The sequence below is a fragment of the Cydia pomonella genome, chromosome 20 (genome assembly GCF_033807575.1).
Source record: "Cydia pomonella isolate Wapato2018A chromosome 20, ilCydPomo1, whole genome shotgun sequence".
Classification (NCBI taxonomy): domain Eukaryota; kingdom Metazoa; phylum Arthropoda; class Insecta; order Lepidoptera; family Tortricidae; genus Cydia; species Cydia pomonella.
Window position 1 is genome coordinate 7,185,584 of NC_084722.1, and position 23,610 is coordinate 7,209,193.

Below are 23,610 nucleotides of genomic sequence, written 5' to 3' on the forward strand. Positions count from 1 at the left end.
TTTATATCTTTTGTATTGTTTTGTAAGTGTTTATATATTTTACTTTTATATACATATTGTAAAAAGCCTAATCTGAGAGAAAAAGATAAATAAAGGAAATAATAATAAAATGCTTTATTGCACACTACAAAAAAAAATGGTACAAAGTATGTAAAGGTATAAATATGTAGGTAACAACAGGCGGACTTATCGCTAAACAGCGATCTCTTCCAGACAACCTTCAGATAGAGAAATGGCGAACATAATCAAGGTAACGGGTGGTGCAAAAATAAAATAAAATACATATACTACAAATATTTAATATATATAGGTATACTACATTTATTACTATATATAAACAATATATAAATAACAAATAAATATATAAATAAATGACAAAGGAAAAGCCATTCAAATAACGAAGAATTTCAAGAATAACAACTACATTTATGAAAGAGACAAGTAATGTTCTTTTAATCGGTTTTTAAAAATAGAGAGCGATTTAGCACGTTAATTAGTAATAATTAGTTTTAAGTTTGTTTTGTGTGTTTTTTTTTTTAATTAGACATTGATATACAAAATTTCATGTAATACTCGTACTTATGCAATAAAGATTTATCCTGGTCACTTATATAGGCTGCATATATTAATGTAAGTTACTAATATAATATGGTAATTTTAAACAAGAAAGATTATTTTGAAAACCTGAATCTTTGGTCCATTTAAACACAGCACAGACTGCATCGAGTTGCATCCTGCAAATTAGCTAACATCATCCATCACCTAAACAAACCATTACATATTTCAAAAGTACTTCTATGGTACAGTCAGCGTCAAATACTTCGTAGCAGTCAAAGTAGCCAAATAGTTCGGTACACCATATATTTAGTATGGTGTACCGAACTATTTGGCCACTTTGACTGCTACGAAGTATTTGACGCTGACTGTACCTACACATAGTTATGACAGCCCGTCTTACACTTCACTTTTTATGTACGAGTACTGTACCTAAGTATAAGCCAACTACTATATGTATCTATCGCGTCGAATGATGATCCGTATGACAGTCCATTTTTATATTTATTTTTTGACACATTTATTTACACGGCATTACAATTCACACCAATACACCGAGAAACTAAAATTTCAAAAAAATTACAAAATAATAATACGTAAAACATAAAATTAACACTTGTTCTTAAGTTCTTGTTTACCGCCCTTAATACACAATGTACTTATTATATATAAGGCAAATTTCCAGCAGTTAAAAAACTTGAACAACTGGGAAAAAGAAAGATTTGCCAAGAAACTTCCCAGTTCAATCTTTCAGGATTTAGCTTTTAATATTTCATGGCTATGTCCTTTTATGGCTCCTCTATACGATGGGCCATCATACTGGCCGACTAAGATGGGCCAGCGTATAGAAAGGGTAATGGTGTCGGATGGCTTATGGCGCGGCGGGATGGCGATGGAATGGCATAGTGTCGGTTTTCCGTCCGCACATCAAAGGTAGTGGGCCAGTGATGGTGCGTACGCATCTACACGTGGCCCATTCCATAGTGCGTGCTCTCAACCATCGCGTGGCCATCTCGCTGGTCCAGCACTGGGCCATCGTGTAGAGGAGCCATAACCATCGCATGGCCATCTCGCTGGTCATGCGCTGAGCCATCGTGTAGAGGTAGAGGAGCCATTAAATATAACAGCCATCTGTGTATTACTTGCATGTTGTTTAGCTGTTAAATCCTAGAACAAAAATAAAATAAAAAATAAACACAAACATTTTACAATCCAAGTAATTATGGGTAACAGGTATGGCTACAATTACTGGTAATTATTGAGCAGGCATATAAATGCTTAAAATGTAATTAAACCGATCAAGTATATTCCAACTCCTCCTCACGAATTAGAACACTGTAAGTGACATTTTAAATAGATTTTAACTTGGACTTTATTGCGCAAGAATAAAGCAAACAATTCAAAAAATGTTTGTAAAAGTCATGGAGAATCATGATCATTACATTAATTGTTATGGGAAATAATTAGTTAGCCGTATGACCTGTTTTATTGAGTGATATATTTTAATACCAGTGGCTCTGTGAGCTGTAGACCTCGCTTTAAGCTTAGAAAATGTAAAAGCAAAAATACTTAGTTAATTTAGTTGTTAGGGTAAAGGCACCTATTACCGTGGTAGTTAAGGAACTTTTCAAAAGAGATCCAAAAATTAAGGGTATCAATGCTGTCTAACAGCCAGGAATATTTTTTTTTCATCAGAGCATTTAATGAACTTTCCGTTTCACACGTTTTTGGATTCATTTTGGGTTATTATATGTATTAAAATATTTTTTGAAGCCAAAATGACCAAATCTTCTATTACCGTGGCAAGGGACAGGTTGTGATTCTATTATCGCGAATTGAGCTTTCATTACCGAGGGTACGATTGGCATGATTTTTCTGCACTCGTTAATAGAAACCAAACTCAAAATTCGAAACCTAATACCGAGGGTTAAAACAATAATAACGACGTGGGTTCTGTATATTATTTTTGTGTCATTAAGTTTAATAATGACACAAAAATAAAAACTAAAACTATAGGAGTATGTTTAAAAATAAGAGATATATTCGAAGAGATTATAATTACACTTTGGCACAATCAAATACTATTAAATAGTTAACTTACCAAGTACCCACGAGTACCTGTATAACAAGTTATAAGTTGAATGTTTTACATGTAAAACAACAAAAATTATTGTTAGTAAAGTTTTACTAAGGACGTATATGACAAATAGGCCTGCCTGTTATTAAATAAAGTAATTTTTAAATGCTATAAAGATTGATAAGAATTTGTCTTACTGACATAATTAGCTGCACAAAAAAAAACAAGTAAGTAACATTTTCTCATAAGGCACAGCGTAAATTATAGTCGATATTTTATAAGCTGGACGTTTACCACCTGAGTGATAGTTTACCACAGTGAAATGGTAAACGTGCACCTTATAAAATTTCGACTATATATAAAAACATGATTTTTTTTTATTTCTAATATTTTTGATAAGCTAATTAAGTTAAATAAAGTCTCTCACATATTATGTGTTATAATTTACCCGTTTATAACTAACAAATCACAGTACTTTTCTTATTGCTGATTCTTATAGCTAAAAAAATCATGTGTGAGATTATGGACTACTGTATAAATAAAATTATGTAAAAAAAAAATCTAATCGGAATTGTCCGGCAGTTGGGTACCCTTCCTTGTCAGAGTAATAACTGAATCAGAAAACAGAAGAATTTAAATCTGAAAATGATAACTGAAGTCTAAATTTTATCGACGAAATCTGTACTTGCGGTACCCTAAATGCGATATTTCAATACAATACCAAATAGTCACTCGGTAATATATAACTGTTTAAGAGCCTATTACCGACCCATTCGATATTTCTCTGGGTCGGTAATAGATTTCTATACATTTGGAGTTTAATCAAACCTAATTCCGACCCATAAAAAGAATAAAACACAGATGGTTATTCAAATCAAATCAAACACGTATATTACAAGCTTCTTGTAAAGACAAAATCACATAACTGGCAAGTAAATTTTAGGTTTTACCTCAAAATAAAAAAAAGTTGACAGATTAAGGGTTCCCATAGAAACAAGGAAATCGGTGCTGAAGTTTTTGTTAAAAATTAAGGGTTAGTTGAATACTTTCCATACCACGGAAATAGCTCTTTAATAGCGTGAATAGATCAAGATTGGAATAAATAAAAGAAATTATAAAATTGATAATTTGTACCACAACTAAAGAGTAAATAACAAAACTACCACTTTTTCTATTACCGTGGCATACCACGGAATTACTTACCATAGAAGTAATTCGCGCCTATCACCGCTGTATTTTATTTTCAATTTTAAACGTATTTCCCGGTCAAAAACTAAGTTAAAAGTAATTCAAAATCGTGTAGAAAACAATACACAACCTCTTAAAAGGCATGGCACTAGTTTATTTGCCATAACTATTACGTAAAACACTAAGTAAGATTGGAGTGCACTTACCTGTGGTGTCACGCGTCTGTATGGAACAACCGGTTCTTGCGCCGCCGTCGCACAATCTGACGAATCGCGAGTTTTTTGGTACACTCACACAAATGCACACTAATGGGCACAATAGACCAATGAATGAGCTTGTTTTGTGTATTCTTTATTTCTTAGAGAATAGATCTATTTGCTAGCAAAATGCGTATTTGTAAACACCGCGGTGTTAGACGTCGATTTTGATACCCGCGTTAATAGCCGCCGTTACCTTATCTCAGTGAACTCACAATGGTTTTAAGCGCCATATTTATGCCAATTTTCATATCTATAAAAATCTCCAAAACTGGATCGACAAAAAATCTGTTTAATCATAGAATCTGGTCACAAAATTTCACGAGAGTCGGTTATGAATGGCGACCTGTAGAGGAGAACATCCGGACATACCTTCGCTAATGCCGATTCAAATATGGCTTCAAGCCATATAATTCAATTTTACTTTAAAGTCTCCCTGGGTTTGCAATTGATGTTAACGTTTTGAAGGTGACTCTCGATTTGGGGAACTTTAAAGACATGTCTAATACCGATAAGTTAAGTGCATCTCACATTTTGCTTAATGAGAGAGTGATATGCAATGCAGATTGGACAAAGAAATTGGACAGGTGGAATACCATCCTTAGCATTGCGCAAGTAGCAGGACATTCTCAAAAATGCACTGAACATTCTCGGAGCTTTCTAGAAACTTACACGAGAATTTAAAGCATGTTTCCTTTCAGAAAGTTTCTTGTTGGAATTTAGCAAATTTGCAAACTTTTCGTTGGTACCATGCTAGCCCGGCTGTAAGTGCGTTTTCAATAGTTCATTATCCATATATAGATATATACTAGAACTAGTTATTGGCACATCTCAGTAAAAAGATAAAAGAAAAGAAAATAAACAATTGATTAAATGTAGAGGCAAACAACAAGCGGTCTTAACACTAAAGAGCGATCTCTGCCAGACAACCTTTGGGTAGCGGAAACAGAGCAGTTAATCGAAAAAGTAGGTGTTGCTAAAACGGTATAAAGGCTACATTCACACACACAATTGCAGCCATATCTATCTATCTATACATATAATAAAGCTGAAGGGGGTCGAAAGTCTGTACATGGAAGATATTCGAAAAAAAATAGGCTGGGGATACTAAGAATCGTTAACAGAACACGTTCCAACAGTTTTTAGAATTTTTGTCTGTTTGTCTGTTTCTCTGTTTGTCTGTTTATTTGACCTCGCATCACGCGAAAACGGCTGAACGGATTTTGATGCAAACTTTACTAATCTGTCGAGAAAATGCCCGGCCAAGTTATAGGCTATAAAAATTCAACCCCTAGAAGGGGGGGGGGGGGGTAGCCACTACACTCGATTGAGTTAAGTTTGCACCTGAATCTTATGGCGCTACTTAGGAAGGAAGTGCACACTTTTACAACAAATATGTGCTACGAGTATCGAGTACCCTGCTAAACTAACAGATATGGTGCTGAAATTAAGCCACCGAGGAAGGATTTTGCCAAATTAACTCTAAAGTTAGAAGAAGGGGGTACGGATATCAATTCAATTTCAATTGTGTTGATGTAATAATACAACGAAATTAAACGACAGTAAATTAATTACTAATTACCATACATTGCACAGTGCCATCTTTTGGGAAACTGAGTAAAAATTTAGTAATCAAGTAAACTAATAATTTTTAAGAAAAAAAAACCGACTTCAATGAGGTAGACCGGTGAAAGAACGATTATTGTTGATTTTTGATTTCATACAATTAAATTAAAAAGACAGCGTCCTACGCCTAATTATGTATAAAAGGAGGTAACATGTTTTTTTTGTCACTGCACCCACCTTGACACATTTCAGATTTGGCCTATGGTTGACTGGTAAGATACCCGCAATAGGGTATTCGACTGTATTTAAGATAAATTATTTCACACCATGCATGAAATAAAGCACCAGATAATTATTAAAAAAACTAAATAGGATAGAAATATAAAAATGTGTCTTGAAAACCTAACTACTTGATAAACATGCACAGAGAACAAATTGCCAAACGTGAACTATGCATCGTTGAAGAGTTCCATTCTGTTCATCATGAACAGCTCCACTTCATCAAATGTCACTTCTACAAATGTAAATACTTGATTTGTTGATGAAAATACAAAAATCACTATATGTATGCCTTTCACATTTGAAGAGTTCCCTCGATTCCTCATGGACTCCATCGTCAGAACTCGAACTTGACAAAAATTTGTCTTGAAAATTTAATTTACTTAACAAACACAGCGAAGAGGACAAATCGCCAAACGTGTACTGTGTATTGTTGAAGAGTTCCATTCTGATCATCATCAGCAGTTCCTCTTCATCAAATGTCACTTTTTTAAATGTAAATGCTAGATTTGTTAAAGAAAATACAAAAATCATTATATGTATGACTTTCATATTTGAAGAGTTCCCTCGATTCTCCTCCTTTTGAAATCTTGAAGTCGGTTAATAATGAGTTTACTTACATAGTTAAGTAGTGGCAAAATCAACACACATATCAACACGCATATAACTGCATAATTATCAAAAAAAAATATTTTCTCCGTCATGAATTATACCTAATCGTAATTTTATCGCATCCATATTCATACGTATCGCCTCTTTTAAGCACTTAATAATGGCTAAGAAGGTGGGTACTATGAAAAAAAAAACTGAAAATGCCTTATGAAAAATGCCGAGTGTAGTTTTATTAAATGGTACCTAATTGTAAAATATTTTATCTAGACTACAGTCCTCTAGCGTATCCATCTGTCAACTTTACTTCAAGTTCCACCTCCAGGGGAGAGGCAGAGAAATTAGCCGTGAATGAGCCGGTTACTGACACAGACCGAATACCACGCGAGCGGAGCCGCGGGCACAGCTAGTTATAAATAATAAAATAAATAAAAAGCGTTTTACACGCGAGCTAGGCCGTGGTCTCAGGCAGAAGGTGGAGGGTCCCCAGTCTGAGTCGTCCCTGATGCAAATGCTGTCCATGGTAATCCAGTGCGGAAATGCTGCGAGCATTATCGGTCCCTTCGCACCGAGCACGGCGGAGAGCAGTTTGTTGGTTTCATTTTTTGTTGTAATTTTAATGGTTATTCTATTATAAAATGAACTTAAAGCCCGACCAGATGATGATCATTGGCAAGAGGGCGCTGGTATTCACATGAGGGTGACAGTTTGGTATGATAAATTTTGTTCCAATGATATTCCGCAATATGGCGCGTGATCATGTATTACTGGTCAGGCTTTATATAAATATTGAATTAAATACATAGTTTATAATCAATCAACAAATAAATATCAGGGGACTTGTCACACAGATCAACCTAGCCCCAAACTAAGTAAAACTTGTACTATGGGTGACGATAGATAAATATATATATAAGTATGTATTTATATACACCTATGTACAAACATTAGTATAGAAAACACCCATGACTCAGGAACAAATATCCCTGTACTCATCACACAAATAAAATGCCCTTGCCGGGTTTCAAACCCAGGACCACCGGCTTCATAGGCAGTAGAGCATTATATTACATTACCCAGCACCCACTAGGCCAGACCGGTCATCATATTATAGCAGGTATTCCTTTCCCTATAACTCACGTCTTGAATTTATAGCAATGATTACATTAACGTTATAATGCGATAAGTGCATGTCTATTGACTTTAATAATTCATATGCTTACCATATTGTCATTTAATATGATAGTGGGGCCGCTGGTGAATGATATGAGCTTAGATTTACTTTTCTAGACTGGACACTGCAATACAACTATTTCAAAACGGGGCCTATTACGAAAGTCAAAATTACGTTATCTGCTTCAATATCGCTCATATATGCAAGTAATAGAGAGAGAATTTCGCGGTAGGCCCTCTGGTTTAAAGTCAATTGAATGAATAAGTAGGTAGGGTCAAGAAGGGAACAGTGGCTCGGTAGAAAATAGCCGGGTACAGTGGCTCAAGCCCGATATGGCTTGGCACTGTATCCAGATATTTTCTACCGAGCCCCTGTTCCCTCCTTAGCATACAATTAAGGGATGCACTTTCGTAATTGTACATGATGTGCATATTCTCAAAAAAAACCGGCACAGTAGAAGTCGGATTCGCGCTCGTGGGGTTCCGCACCATTAAGCCTTTGACTGCCGCGTGGCGTGGCACACAGATGGTCTACATATTTTACTTCGCAAAACTACGGCGCGGCGTTCAACGTACAATATGTTTTACAGGGTTTGATTTTTTTTCCTTTTATACAACTTTCCTTGTATAACTTACACTCGCTTGACCGAGTTTTATAATTTGTTGTTAATCAGTATAATTATAGACCTAAGTTGGTATCTACTATAAATTTATTTAAAGATACTAAATAAATAAATGTACGATATATATAATATATATGGGTACTTAGACAAATATATACATATATATTATGTATACATATTTATAAATACAAATACATAGAAAACATCCATGACTCAGGAACAAATATCCATGCTCATCACAGGAATGCCCTTACCAGGATTTGAACCCGGGACCATCGGCTTCATAAGCAGGGTCACTACCCACTAGGCCAGACAGGACGTCAAAATATGTAAACAAATCGCAATACAGTACCGTTAATGTGGCACTAACGCTGACACAAGAGTGCCGTATTAGTGAAAATTAGGGCAAATCTAAGATAGATAAAAACTTTATTCGTTTCCACAACATACATGGTAGGTAGGTATAGACAATAAGAAGAACATGCAGCTTAGAATTATTCTTAAAACTAGTTTACAATTCTTGAATGCAAAACCATGTGTCGTGGCAGAGAATAGGCGCTGGCTCAGCATGATGACGCGGCAAGCCACATCGCTGATATTCTGCCAGGACCTTACAAAAACAAAAAAGACTATACAACGCTTAATTCTTATTAATATAACCTAATTATGCTCATGTTGTGTTGTGTGTGTAATGGCGTGTGCTTTTGTGTATTCGATATAGTAGGTAGCTACATTATTGAGATTTAATTTATATGTTACAATTTGACCCTAAGATTTTGTAAAATTTGAATTTAAATAAATAAATGAGACTACTTCATCTACGAGGGAGTTTCAACCTTGAAGTTTTTGATGGTTTAAAAGGTGTAACCGATATTTAATTTTAAAATTGAATTTATTTTTTAAATTACGAATTGGGGGAGGAATGTTGTTCCAAAATTTTGTTGCACGGTAGCGGAAATCTGTATATATCTTGATATGTTTTAAAGTATATCCTTTCAGTGCCGGATTATTGAACGTACCGGATCATCGAATTATCTGCCGGATTATCGAGTTTCTATTGTAAATGTAATTAAGCCGTTCAATTATAATGGCCTTAAATAGGAAACTCAAAATCCAAACAACTTCTAACAGATTCAGGATTCAGTATCTTCGGTTTACTATACAAGTAGGGGGAGGAAACTAATAGAGCGAGCGGGCGTTCTCGAGCAATTAATATGGTAGGCAAAAATTAACGTTCCTTTGGGTACACAACCACAGGTAAGATAATTACATGAATTTTGACAACTCTAATTAGCCGAAAAAGATAGTTCAATATATTAGAAAGAGACAACATTCGGTTTTGTAGGAAGTTTCCTCTCTGTACGGTAGTACTATTATTTATTCTGTGATACACAAGTTATCTGAGAAATTGACGGAAGTTATTATTTCCTCAGCTACTCATAAACACATCCTAAACATTTGTTCTAAGTTACTTATCTACTCAAGTGGTCTCATAAATTGCCTTGAGACCGGTATGAACTAATTTTAGGCATCCTTGGAAATCCAATAGTCCCATTTAAGTCTATTCTTTGAGAACTCCTTAAATGTTTGATGAGTGTAATTTTCTTTGGTAACAAAGCTATCATTTCGCGAGTACCGCCCGCTACCCGGTCGTTACTGAATGAATTATTAACCAACAGGCTGATGTCACACTTGCTTTAGATTCTCCGCTCTTAAAGACTCCCTTTATTAGGTATTCAAAAACTGATGAGAAAGTTTCATTTTATTCACAACAGCGGCAAAGTAATTCGATGAAATTTTTGAGTTGTTTTCTCATATTAACTGGTGGAACTGATTTTTATGTTATGATTTATGATTCATATTTATCAATGAAAGATGATTTTTTAAATGTAATAAGCATTAATTTGGATTTGATATGTAGTGTTTTACAGTTAAATACTATTTCCTTGCGTTGGTATGGTGTGATAAATGTAGTGTTTCACTCGGTAGCAAAGTTTGTTTAACTCTGGTGCCTTGAAACCCTCGCAACGCTCGTGGTTCAATTTTGAAATCTCTGGCATGTTCTGATATTCATAACCATGAGGAGTTACAACAACTTTGCCACTTGTAAAACTAATAACTATTGTTGACCCAATTCCGCTGTTTCGTATTGAGTAAATTTATACGAGTAAGTACCTACAGTCCACGTAAAAATATATGTTTACAATTTCGCACCTTATTCCTTTGTAATAAGACAAAAATGCAAACCTATCTTTGACGATAACATGTACTGTTAACGGCAAAGATATGCAAACGTTTGTTTTCCATAGTTTTTATAAGTTGTTTAATGATTAGTACTTATTTTATGTGTAAGTAGTTAAAGTTCGATATCATACCTACCGTTGATTTTTTTTAAATAAATTCTATGTTTGGTCTTCTACCCTCTTGAGATCCTGATACAGTTAGATACACTTTGTGTAAAATTTAAAACGGAAACGGCAATGGAAAACAAAAACGCAGGCACTCAAAAACGCCTAAAGTTTTTATACAAGCAATTTCAATGAGATTTCATTTATCAAGCAAGCGCATTGAATTTCATTTCAAATCGCATTCTATGGCAACGCTCTTTTAGGAAACAATAGCTACACCATTATGTACACGCTCTTAGAGCCATATTACCTATAAGGTCGGAAGTATTATTGTGACTAGTTTCCTTAGATACAACATAATCGGTCTACGAACTGGACGTAATCATATTGTCAACTTTTTGCTGAGTTTTGGTGTAATATTCTAAGCAACTTCAGATTGAATTGATTTTAACGTAAGTTTCAAGAAGGTATAAGTACCGAAGTTTCAATGTAAGTATAGTTGGATTTTTCTAAGGTGTCTGAATCTTTACGATACTGGGGGCTATAATTGGCTACTGACATCAATGTAATAGTACTTTATTATTTAGAGTTTAAGTTAGTTTGGAATACAGATTACACAGACTAAAATATAGCTAAACATAAAACTAATTACAAACTAACTTAAATAACATAAATATAAAATAACTTAAATAAGCTAAAACTACAAATAAATTAAAATTAACACAAATAAACTAATCATCCTGACATCAATATTTTAAAACAGGAGCATAATACACGGATTGTTAATCTAAATAGGCTGCGGAGACTGCTTACCATCAGGCGGGCCGTATGCTTGTTTGCCACCGACGTAGTATAAAAAAAAATAGGTCAGTGAAGGAAGAAGCTATAAGAGAAAGCTTTTGTTCTGAGTTCTGAGGCATCAACACCACGATTCTGGATATAAGGAAAACAACTTTCAAACACTTATGAATTTTAATGAACCCGGTACAATTTGTCGGAATCCGGAAATCGTTATTACGAAAATAACTTATCGGTATCATGGGCGTTTCGACCAAAGTCACCATCAAAATATACTTTGGAGTGAGGTACCTCCACAAAAGATGGCCCTGTTCCTAAGATGGCCCGCTTTCAAAATTTTATACTTACAACCGTTCGAATGATTTTAAATTTCGCGCCCATGTTCGGTTAGTGCCATAGACGTAACTGGAAGTTCACGTCAAATGGTAGATGGCACCATTGTTGTTTCTATAGAAACACCATCAAAAGAGGGCCCAAAGAAACTACGAGAACAATGACACTCTAAAAAAAAAATTAAACTGTTTACTTCCACAAACAATTACAAAAAAATATATACTTAGTACTAATCTCACGTTTTAAAGATTTACATTTAGATTATATTAACAAATTACAAAATTAAATGTTAGTGAGTCTTTTCACATTTAAATCTATCAGTGCCCTCTTAACAACAGCTTTAATATTATTGGGTTTATTAATTATGTTATCAATTATATCGGAGGGAAAGCTGTTCAGAGTTTTTGGTATATAAGAGGACCATAACCATAACCTATTACCATACTCATTCTTATTTGTACATATGTTATGAAGTTAGGTTCATAGGATAGTCTGCGAATGTTCTTTGGTCTATAGTATCTATTCAGCTCTCCCAAACGATGCTTGTATTCTAAAATTACATCCATTTATTTTTAGCCTTATCATATACACTGAGCACTCTACAGTAATTAAACAAGTTCTCATAATTATTTCTAAATTGTTGTTTATTTTTTAGCGGAACTATGGTTTTTAATATTCTAACTTGTATTTTATGAATTCGCTGTAAATAAGTTTTATAAGTACGCCCATAACTGGATATACCATAGCCAATTATGGAGTCAGCCAAAGCTATATACAATAAACGAAGTATGTTATATGGCATTTTTTGCTTAATTAAACAAAGATTGCTGAGAATAGCTCTTAACCTATTACAGACTCTGATATTGGCTCTGATATTGAAAACTCTGTACCTATTAAAATCATCCTATCAATACGAGTACGCCAATAAGGAGACTGTATTATTTGAATTTTACTACAGAATGTATCCACGGAGGAGGGTCAACGACTCAGTCCATTGGTTTATGAACGACCTCACTTCCCGAATCGTAGCTGAATCTGGGATTCCGACCGACCGCCACCATCTTGGAAAAATCCTGCTGCAAAGCTTTAAGGATGCACCGGACTTCGTTATGCAAGTAAATATTAGTCTATAGATAATTTGCATCTGATCCTTTCACATCGCATTAAAATTATACTAATGGAACTAATTAACGAGGTCGGCTTGGTGACCTAAACAGTATTGGAGTCTGAGTTTCTTACAAGAGTCTTCTCGGCTAGGCTAGCCTGCTAGCTCGATGCCTCTATACACACCTCAGATTTTAAACCACTTTAAATGACCTCACTCACTAGAGCGCAAACTCCTAAGCTCTTAAAATGTGTAGTAAAAGCAGTGTGGTTCAGAAGGTTATTTTGGAAAGAGATAAACCTTTTATTACGTGTTATACTAATTGCGTGGTAAGGATGTGCTGTAAAGTACTAAGTAGGGGTAGTAGGTTATACTCGTACTATGAGCGATGTGATTTTCACTCGCAATTACTACTGAAACGGGACTTAATCGCGTGCACTTGCTTTTGTTATTTGGCCTGACGTTTCGAACGTGACGTGACGCAAACTAACTAACTATTGTGGCGCAGTGATTCAAAGAGGGTCTTGGCCTCCAAAACGAGAGAACGACACCCGTCCCGATCCTGTGCCACTTCCTGCCAGTTATCGACTTTGAGTTGGCACAGACCCGCCTGTACATTGTCGCTCCAGCGGTATCTGGGCCGACCCACTGGACGGCGACCAGTCGGTCGTCCCAAATAAGCTCTCTTAACACCCCGATCCTCACCCATCCTCAGTAAATGGCCGAACCGGCGAAGTCTCTGGCATTTTGTTTCGATGATGATTCGGGTTCGGCCACTAACTTCTCGATTTCGGCATTCTTACGGATCCTCCGGGTGCCGTCATCTCTCTTGATAGGTCCCAGGATCTTCCTTAACACCTCTCTTTCCGCTACCAGAAGCTAACTCTCTTCGTAACATGACGCTAAAGTTAGATATCACTATCTTAAATTATAATAAAAGAGGTTTTTCGTAAGCCTACTAACATGCCAATTATGATCAAATATGTATATTCTTATTCAATGAAGAATTATTTTTTTTTAATTTTTTTCATTTCACGTTGATTAACTTACGGTATTTTAGATTGATGGAGCGACAGACGAATCCGAAACCAGTGGTTCTACCCTCGAGAGATCAGTGCGCTGCGCCATCGCCCTCAAAAAACTCGGTCTTCAACATGGGGACGTCATGATCCTCATGGCTCCCAACCACATCGACCTGGCCATGCCGTTCTATGCAGCGTTGTACCTCGGGGTCATAGCGTCTGCTATTGACAGAACTTTGGGTGTTAGTGAGTATGCACATTTTAATTATTTTGATACAACTTTTGGGAAATCTGGCAGGCGGGAATAAAAATTCAACTACTTTTACTCATATGGACTATGGAGTGATCAATTACTAATATCAAACACAGATTTATATTTAACTTTGAAATAGAGTTAATTATCACACCGGGAATCGTCTACTTAATCTAAATATCTATTTAGTCACCGCTGGGTTTATTTGACCCTATACTCATATTGGCCATCAATTACCACCACAATGTACTAGTGTCCAGCCCTTGCCCACTTCGTTTGATGGCAGTTTTAAGAACACAATCTCTAGAACTGACTTAATTTCTCTAGTGTTGCCATCTTATTATATGGTTCCTAACCTAATGCATAAACTTATCTATTTTAGAGGAACTCCAAGGCACCTTTGATGTGTCAAGGCCAAAGGTAATCTTCTGCCAGAGCGACCGAGCCCCAGACGTGCAGTTAGCTCTGAACGGAATCGAGTCAGATGCCTTCATAGTCACCTTCGACAAAGGGGATTATCTCTGTAGCTTTCCTGAGTTTTTGGAAACGTATGGAGATAATAGCCCTGTTGAGGAATTCAAGTGAGTTTTCTATCCCAATCAATTTAAAACCATTAGAGGGGTATCTAGGAGTAGTGATAAGAAATGCAGCAATACTTAATTAACGAACCTGGAGACAACAATCACTTGGAGACAACTATGGGGCAAGCTATATGGTGGACCTTCCCTAGGAGCGCGGAATGCTGTCAACGCATAAGCTGTCTCTATAATCGTCCCTCTCAGATACCCCCATCGTTATAAATAAGATACTTTGCAAAAGATGGTGTAAGTTATAGTACCTACCCAGCGCTATAAGTTCTATTAAGGTCATACACAGACAAAAAAATACTTCTTGTGTTCCCGAAAATTAAAACCCCGAATATTTGAGCCATTCTTACGTAGTTTTAGGATGTAACAAAACCCTCGGTACGTATACATTGATTGATAGACTTAAACTACTTTCGGAAATTGCGAAGTTGTATTATCATATTCCTCGCGTTGTCCCGGCATTTTGTCACGGCTCATGGGAGCCTAGGGTTCGCTTGGCAACTTATCTCCAGAATTAGCGTGGGTACTAGTTTTTACGAAAGCGATTGCCATCTGAACTTCCAACCCAGAGGGTAAGCTAGGCCTTCTTGGGATTAGTCCGGTTCCCTCGCGATGTTTTCCTTCTCCGAAAAGCGACTGCGAAAAAGACACAGAACAAGAACATCCCAACAAGAATAAGTGAGTGAGGACAAGACGCAAATTTATTTACCAGTGTAAATATCAGTTCATTATGTACGAAATATCGTTGATACGAAAATCTCATTGGTACGAGCCGAGGTTTAAACCCGGCCACCAACAACGCTCCAAATAGCTTTAAATTCAAATAACAAAATCTCTGTATGACATTATTAAAATACAACACCGGCGACACTAGAACCTTTTATTTCATTCGTGTTTTCTTTCGGCTTAAAGATATGCCTGGCGTCGGTTCGTTGGTTGGTCAACATTCGGAAGATCGGGATACACTACTGGTTCTAGACTGGCATAAGTGGCGTACATGAAGAGAGATGCTCAGCAGTGGGTGACAAAAAGCTAAAGTGATGATTATGTTTTTTGTGCAGGCCTACAGATTTCGACCCGGATGACACCGTCGCACTGTTGATTGCCACTAGTGGAACCACCGGATTGCCCAAAGGCGCTGCCGCAACTCATAAGAATTTGTCGATATCTTTACCTTATCTCTGGTAAGTAGTAAAAATATTGAATTATTTATTTGGGATTACAATTATAAATTCAGCAGCAATCAGATTGTGAAGGATATGTATATTAAGTAAGATAATATGCATAATGACATACATACATACCAAAATGAGGTATGTTTATCCATGTGTTTACACTTTCATAGGTTTTATTCAAAATGGTCGACTTTAAATTTTCCATATAAAATAATTCAGCAAGTAATGTATCACTACTTTGTTTTAATCCAAAACGTTGCATCGCATTAATGACGCGACGACACAACTGCCACAAGTGGCCATGATATACGAAATACATTGCCACTGGGAAAAAAAAATGTTAATTATGCTCTGGTAGTTAAGACTAATTTAAAAATAAACTTTCAGAATTATTTTATAGAACTACAACCTACGTCTTGTTTAAGTTCTCGGTTATATCAAAAATACACACTGTATAGTTTTGTATTATATCGCATTATTATTACCCGTATTATGGCCTCAATTTTCATTTATTCTTAAGGATTCGACACACACAGTTCCCACATCCCACGAAGATGATAATGATCGGATCACCGCTGCAGTGGCTGACGGCGCTCATCAACTTCCTGATGTCGCCAATCCTGCGATACACGAGGCTGCAGACATCGCAGACGTTAACGCAGCAGCACGCTTATGATCTCATCAACACTTACAAGGTTTGTACGTTGTTCTTGTTGTTGTCCAACAGCAATCTTTAGGTCGTATCATCCAAGATGACGCACAGATTTGTCAAATCTAAACTTTAATAACATGCCAATACGAGTCAAGACAACCGTCTTCGTGAATGACACGATTTATAGCCTTCTAAGTCTCACAGTCCTACACTAAGTTCGGTGAAATTTAAATTATGTTTAATTGGAACCGAGTTGCCTTTGTTTTATTGTATTCAATTTGAACAAAATACCAACTCAATTTCCTACAGTGTACGTTAAAATTTCACTAGCAAATTTTGGACCATTCAAATTTTGGAGCATCGACAAAGTTTGTGTAAAAAAGTTTGTTAGTAAAAAATCGTTGCCACTTGGATAAGAAACTAAAATATCGTAGGGAACTTGGGCTATGATTGATCAAAGTTTATTTTGTACCAGAATTTTATTTGTCGCTTAGCTTTTGGGGCAAATTTTGATCATTCTATTTTCTTACCGAAAACCGTTAGAATACACACAATTTTTACAGGAATCAGTCTTTAGCGACAGGTTATCCGAGATGTTCACAAGTAGTTATTGTCTTTCAGCCTACCTTCACGGTACTAAGTCCGACGTTCATGAACACACTCATGACCCCTGGTGAACATGAGCAGTGTGACTTCAGCTGCCTCGAGACTCTGATGCTGGGAGGAAGCGCTGTACCGGCCAACTTAATTACGGACGTTAAGGTATTATCCTCACCGAACCACAGTCAATGGTATTGAGGTATGTCGGATCGGTTCGCTCCGAGTGAGAAAGAGAACGTGTCATGGCTCCTCTACACGATGGGCCATCATGCTGGCTTACTAAGATGGGCCAGCGTGTAGAGAGGGTAGTCGAGGAGTGTCGGATGGCTTATGGTGCGGCGGGATGACGATAGCGACGGTGTTTTTCGTCCGCACGTCAAAGGCAGTGGGCCAACGATGGTGCATACGGATCTAAACGTGGCCTATGCCATAGTGCATGGGCCATTGTGCCAGGGCCATTCCAACGTTGGGCCATTGTGTAGAGGAGCCATAACCATCGCATGGCCATCTCGCTGGTCCAGCGCTGGGCTATCGTGTAGAGGAGCCATCATGCTTTAGGAATGGGATTCGGACAACATGTTTCGTGACGTCACAGTGAGAATTCTGTACGTAGTACTTATTAGGTATCTACTTTGTGGACCAAGGTTAAAAGACAATTTCAGCTATCCATTTTGGAGGAGGAGGACCCCAACGAGTGTATATACTTGATTAAGGGCATGTTTACATATTGATTAGTGTTTAGATTGAGTTTTTACGTTTGCTACTAAACACAAATACTAGGTATCTCGGACGACTGCCATTTGAAATGTTATTAATATATCATAATTTTAAGATATTTATTTTTCAGTAGTTGAGACTTACCTAAGAAAAATGTGATATATATGTTATCAGGAGGCCTAATAACCAGACAGTATAGCCTATCTGATTAATTTTAGAACATAATTCCCCACACCGAGGTCCTGAATGTGTACGGCATGAGCGAGATAACAACAATAGCATTCATAGATGACGGTACAAACCCTCCTGGCTTCGCCCCCACTGGGAAACCCATCGGCTGTTTACAGTACAGAGTGAGTTTCCACGTATAATTATTTATTATTTATTTTACAGTGTATTTTATTTATTTTATTTTATGCGGGAAATCAACAGCCTAAGTAAATGAAACTAGATTAACATAGATATGTATTGTATCCGAGAAGCTAGTTACAGGTTTCCTCAGAGAGGATACAAAGATTAGGTATAATTACAGGCTAGCACGAAATTAAAGATATTATAAACGTCAAAACATGGAAACGCTGGTAGCCTAGCGGTAAGAGCGTGCGACTTTCAAACCGGAGGCCGCGGGTTCAAACCCCGGCTCGTACCAACGAGTTTTCTGACTTTATGTACGAAATATCATTTGATCGATTTGACCAGCCGCTTCTCGGTGAAGGAAAACATCGTGAGGAAACCGGACCAATCCCAATAAGGCCTAGTTTACCCTCTGGGTTGGAAGGTCAGATGGCAGTCGTTTTCGAAAAAAAAAAGTGCCTACAACAATTCTCGGGATTAGTTGTCAAGCGGACCCCAAGCTCCCACGAGCCGTGGCAAAATGCCGGGACAACGCAAGGAAGAAGAAGAAGATTGACACCAGAAGATTAAGACCTAATTGTAACGTATTCTAGCATAAATAAATACTTGTATTTTTATTTCCATTCTGAAGTAAAAATATATAGGTAAAATATAAAAAAAAAAACTTTACCCTTAAACCGTTGAAACAATTTAGTTAAAATTTGGTATAGATGATAGGTAAATATATAAAAACATGAAAATTTTATGAAGTTTTTTTCTGAAAATTACCTTTTAAATTCCAGTTAATAGACGTCGAGACCCAAGAAGATATCTATGAGCCTAACAGAAATGGGGAGCTATGGTTAAAAGGCCCTGGCATGATCAAGTTTTACTACAACAACCCCGAAGCGACAGAAGAGACATTTACTGAAGACCAGTGGTTCAAGACAGGCGATGTGTTCTATAGGGATGAAAACTACAACTTTTTCTTCGTGGAAAGAATCAAATTGCTGCTTAAGTATATGAGTTACCAAGTAAGTATATTCAGAAAGGAGTAATAAAACAGTTTTAAGTATACAAAATGTAAGTCGAGGTAAAATAAACCACAGTAAGGTGCAGAGGTGTCCGAATGCTCATCAATGTCGCAGTACATGTAATTTAAACTACGAGTAATGTAATTAGTAATAGAGGTAATAAAAGGTTATCAACTATTGTGCATTAGCATGCCAAGTACTAGGACGTTACCTTATACTCATATTACGTGAACTAACATTTTAAATTTGTGCGTTTTTAAGTTTCACAAAGTGTGAGCACTTCACTTACTTAGCACTTCACGTTGATCAGAAAGTCAGAAACTAAATATCACACTCATCACACGTTCAATAAAATCCTGGAAAACGTATCTTGATCAAACATCTTGATATTATTAGTACTAAAGTATTGGATCTTCGACATGATAAAAATATTCAACACAAAATCAGACAGGGATGTATGACAGTGTTCTTTTTGTGTTCCACAGATCTCCCCAGTGGAACTGGAGATCACAATCCGTCAACTCCCAGGGGTACTAGACGTGGCTGTGACCGGTATACCGGACCCGAAATGCGGGGAATTACCGGTAGCTTGTGTCGTGAGGTGTCCAGGTTCTGATATTACTGCGGAAGATGTTAAACAAATAGTGAGAGGTATATATTGATGTGCCCTTTTTTCGCGTAATAATTATGCTCGATGATTGAAAGGTTCTCGTGTGACATAATCCAATTGGATGTAGACAGAGAAAGCCTTTAAGAAGGTAGACGACGTGATTACATTTGGTCGCCAAGTACCACTAGATCCATTTGTCATATAAACTGGATCTATTACTAAAAAAGTTCTCGTTAGATCCATCGGCCCGAAGTTGGATCTAATGAATAAAAAAAATCTCACTAGATCCATCTTGGCTCTACTGGTTGGATCTATAGAGAATGAAGGGGCGGAAACCCATTCCCAGTACTGGAATTATTAACGCCTGAAATTATGAATTAATTCTCGTCAGCTTACTCCTGGTTGCAGCTTAAAAGCTCCAGGTCTGCTGTAGTAATCTAAACCTTTTAAGAATTGGCTCAGGCAATAGTTTTTACAACAGGGCCTGCCATTTAATTTCGCAAGTTCCAACCCAGGGGCAAAACAAGGCCTTATTGTGATTAGGCCGGTTTTCTCGCTGTATTTTCCTTCATCGAAAAACGATAGATTGCAACAAAAATAGTAGTAGGCACTTTACACGCGCGAGTAAAATGAAACCGAATTGCATTTCCATATAAAGTACCTCGTAAAAATTATCTCTCCCTCTTTTCTTTAACTTTAAAGAGGGCAAAGAAAAGCAACACAATTATAATACATATTCATGTATTTTCTTTCACAGATAATCTGGCAGACTCAAAACAGCTAAGAGGAGGAGTCATATTCTTGGACACGATACCACAAACAGCATCCACAAAGATTCATAGAAGAAAACTCAAGGAGATAGCGATACAAATGCAAGCTGAATGAAATACCAACAAAAAAAAAACAAAATTACAATTATGTTTTAAGATTTATTATGTAGTTACACGCATATGTTTTCAAAATAGCAGTACTTATTTGTACAATCTCAGATAACACAAAGTAGGCATACGGGTGTATCGGTAAATTAAAATTTACAAAACATCGGCTTATTATTATTATTATTATTACCTGCTTGCCTGGAAAAGGGTTTAACTTAGTACTAATTTTAAGGAACAGATTACGGAATTAATAAACGGACATTTATACAAAGAACGAATTCTGATATCGTCTTTTATTGCCCTAGAAGCCAAATTTACCCCATTGAAAGCTCATGAAAAAAAGTAGTTTTCGCGTTTTCTTACCATGTTTCCAGTGTTTCCACATGATATGTGTATATAAATTTATCAGTATACCACTTGCGAGTATCGCAGACGCTTAGTAAAAAAGTTGCGTGGTGATTTTTTATTTTTTTTAAAATACTGTGTTGGTGGTAACCAAGCATACGGCCGGCCTGACGGTAAGCAGTCTTCGTAGACGGGAACACAACATTATGAGTAGAGTCTAGTGTTATTCGCTGCGGTTTTCTGTAAGGTCCTCAGTTGGGCTCTGATCTAGATCTGGAATAACATCTGCTGTGCTGTGCCCTACCACACAACGCGAGATGACATTCACAATGCCCATACCTCTCTTTTGGACGTAGTTTAAGGACATACCCGAGTCCAAAATTTAACGATTTTAACGCCATGCCTATCGTGCGCGGGGTATCGTGTACCTTATCGGAATATAAGAAGGTTGATATTGGACTGTAGCCCGTGCGTCAGTTGCCGTATTTGGCGGTCAAAGGGTTAGCGGAGTTTTATGGCTTTCAACGAATTTTTTTTTGATGTTTAGTTAATACAAAAACCATATGGAGTTATCCTTGTTATACCAATGTAAACATCCTAATGCCCGACGTGTTAATGCACAATAGATGACACGTCTAAGTTTAAAGATGACATGTTCAGGGACAGACGAGCATTCGGGCGTCTACCTTAAACTGTTACCTCTTCACGCTTGAACCGCTGAACCGATTTGGATGGAATTTGGTATGGACATAGTTTGGGGCCTGGGGATGGACATAGGGTACTCCTAGTTTTCATCAATCATTATTTCCCGCAGACGACGTCGTGGTTACAGTGACATCACTCTTGCGACATTACTGTAGAATTTTGTTAATATAATGAGTACCTTCCAGATGCATTACTGCCGCGATTTAAACGTTCAAGCTGTAACTCATTCAGGGACAGCGCCTGCGTCAAAGCTGCAGCAAAAATGTAGCCACAGTAATGAATCTGCAGCCACCTTTCGAACGTCACCTTTAAGGTGACATTTGGATATTGACGTTGAATCCGTCATCCTTTATCGAGGTAACTGAGGGCCTACCGCGAACCACGTTCGACGTGTTTCCTCCCTGTCACACTTATGTACATATTTGCAAATGCGACAAAGAGGCAACACGTCAAACGTGGTTTGCGGTAGGCCCTCTGATACTGGCATTGCACATTTCCTGCGGCAGCAAAGCTGCATCAGGAATTCTGCAGCAGTAACGCAGCTGCAGTCGCCATTCGAATGTTACGTTAAAGTACACAGATGTAAGATGTTGTGTGCACTAAGACGAAACAATAATATTTAAATTGGTAAGTACTTAAATTCATAAAACACATGATCCAGGAACAAATATTTACGTATGGCTGCGGCCTAAGTCCGGTTTTACTTCCCGTCCCGTTTTGGGTAGGTAATTTAAAATTTGATGCACGGCACGCTCCTCCACCGATGATATTAGTTGTTTAGAGCCACTAAGTGTTTCTCGAGCGTCGGCGACTAGTCAACTCTATGGCTGCTGTTCGACGCAAGATTGGCTACTGCGCAGCAACGCCATTTTCCATAGCGCCTACTAGATGACAACGCTCAAAAGACGCTAGTGTGGACCCTTGCGCCCTTGGAGCTATTTTATTTTGGTATTACATTCGATATTGTTTAAAATGTTCAAATGTCATGTTTATGTTTACTTTAGTAATTTAGCTCATGTACTTGTCATTTACTTTAGTAATTCACCTTACATGTCTTTAGGGAGAAAAATTGAAATATTAATGAGTTGGTAGACAAGAAGGTTTATGCCCTCGTTTTCGGTAAGCTGCGTAAAAGTATTTGTAGACAGGTAAAAGCGTAAAGGATGACTCACTCTAGACCGAACCGCGGCTTCCGAGACGTCATTTTCTATGACGGCTGATCGGTGATCACGTGGTGCCTTCCATAGAAAACGAAGCGCCGGTAGCTCCGTCCTGGCCCCGGCCCAGTCTAGCGTGAGTCATCCTTAAAGCTCTGGTTTCCTAGAAAAGCGGTGCCGTAATATAGCGGTCGTAATATTACGGACGCAAAAATAATGTTTCCTTCAACCACCGCCCTCTAGGAAACCGCGCCATTTTGTTTACATAGACAACGTTATAGTGACGTCATTCAACCACTGTATTACGGCCAGGCGCTACTTATATGACGGCACCGCTAGCGCTCTCCTAGGAAACCAGAGCTTTAAGCGCTAATTGGCGTAAAATGCATCTCATCAGCATCACTTAAGACGAAAGTGGAGGACCCACACGAAATCGCCTTTTCATACAAACGTAGTCCTCATTTTCCTCTCTGAATATTATTAAATATAGTTTGACATAATTGGTTGTATATCAACCTCAGCTATGGCCCTACGTTTGATTTTTTCCAATTTTTAATTATTATAAGAGTTAAGAGCATTTAATTTGTATGAAATCTATTATTATCTCCTAATTTTTACAATAATCAAAAAA

At 37.1% G+C, this 23,610-nt stretch overlaps 1 protein-coding gene across 2 annotated transcripts; it reads left to right on the forward strand.

The window, feature by feature from the left end:
* The first annotated feature begins 11,003 nt into the window (after positions 1 to 11,003).
* LOC133528981 (luciferin 4-monooxygenase-like) lies at positions 11,004 to 20,803 on the forward strand. Of its 2 annotated transcripts, none has more exons than XM_061866524.1 (11): positions 11,004 to 11,127; positions 12,765 to 12,921; positions 13,972 to 14,179; positions 14,569 to 14,767; positions 15,835 to 15,957; positions 16,469 to 16,643; positions 17,222 to 17,362; positions 18,136 to 18,270; positions 19,054 to 19,284; positions 19,770 to 19,935; positions 20,652 to 20,803. In XM_061866524.1, exons 2-11 carry the CDS (start codon positions 12,766 to 12,768, stop codon positions 20,777 to 20,779), a joined length of 1,662 nt encoding a protein of 553 aa, XP_061722508.1. In that variant the 5' UTR covers positions 11,004 to 11,127; position 12,765; the 3' UTR covers positions 20,780 to 20,803. The 2 variants fall into 2 exon arrangements, with proteins under 2 accessions (XP_061722508.1, XP_061722507.1); XM_061866523.1 differs by having other exon boundaries at positions 11,010 to 11,164.
* Positions 20,804 to 23,610: the final 2,807 nt, after the last annotated feature.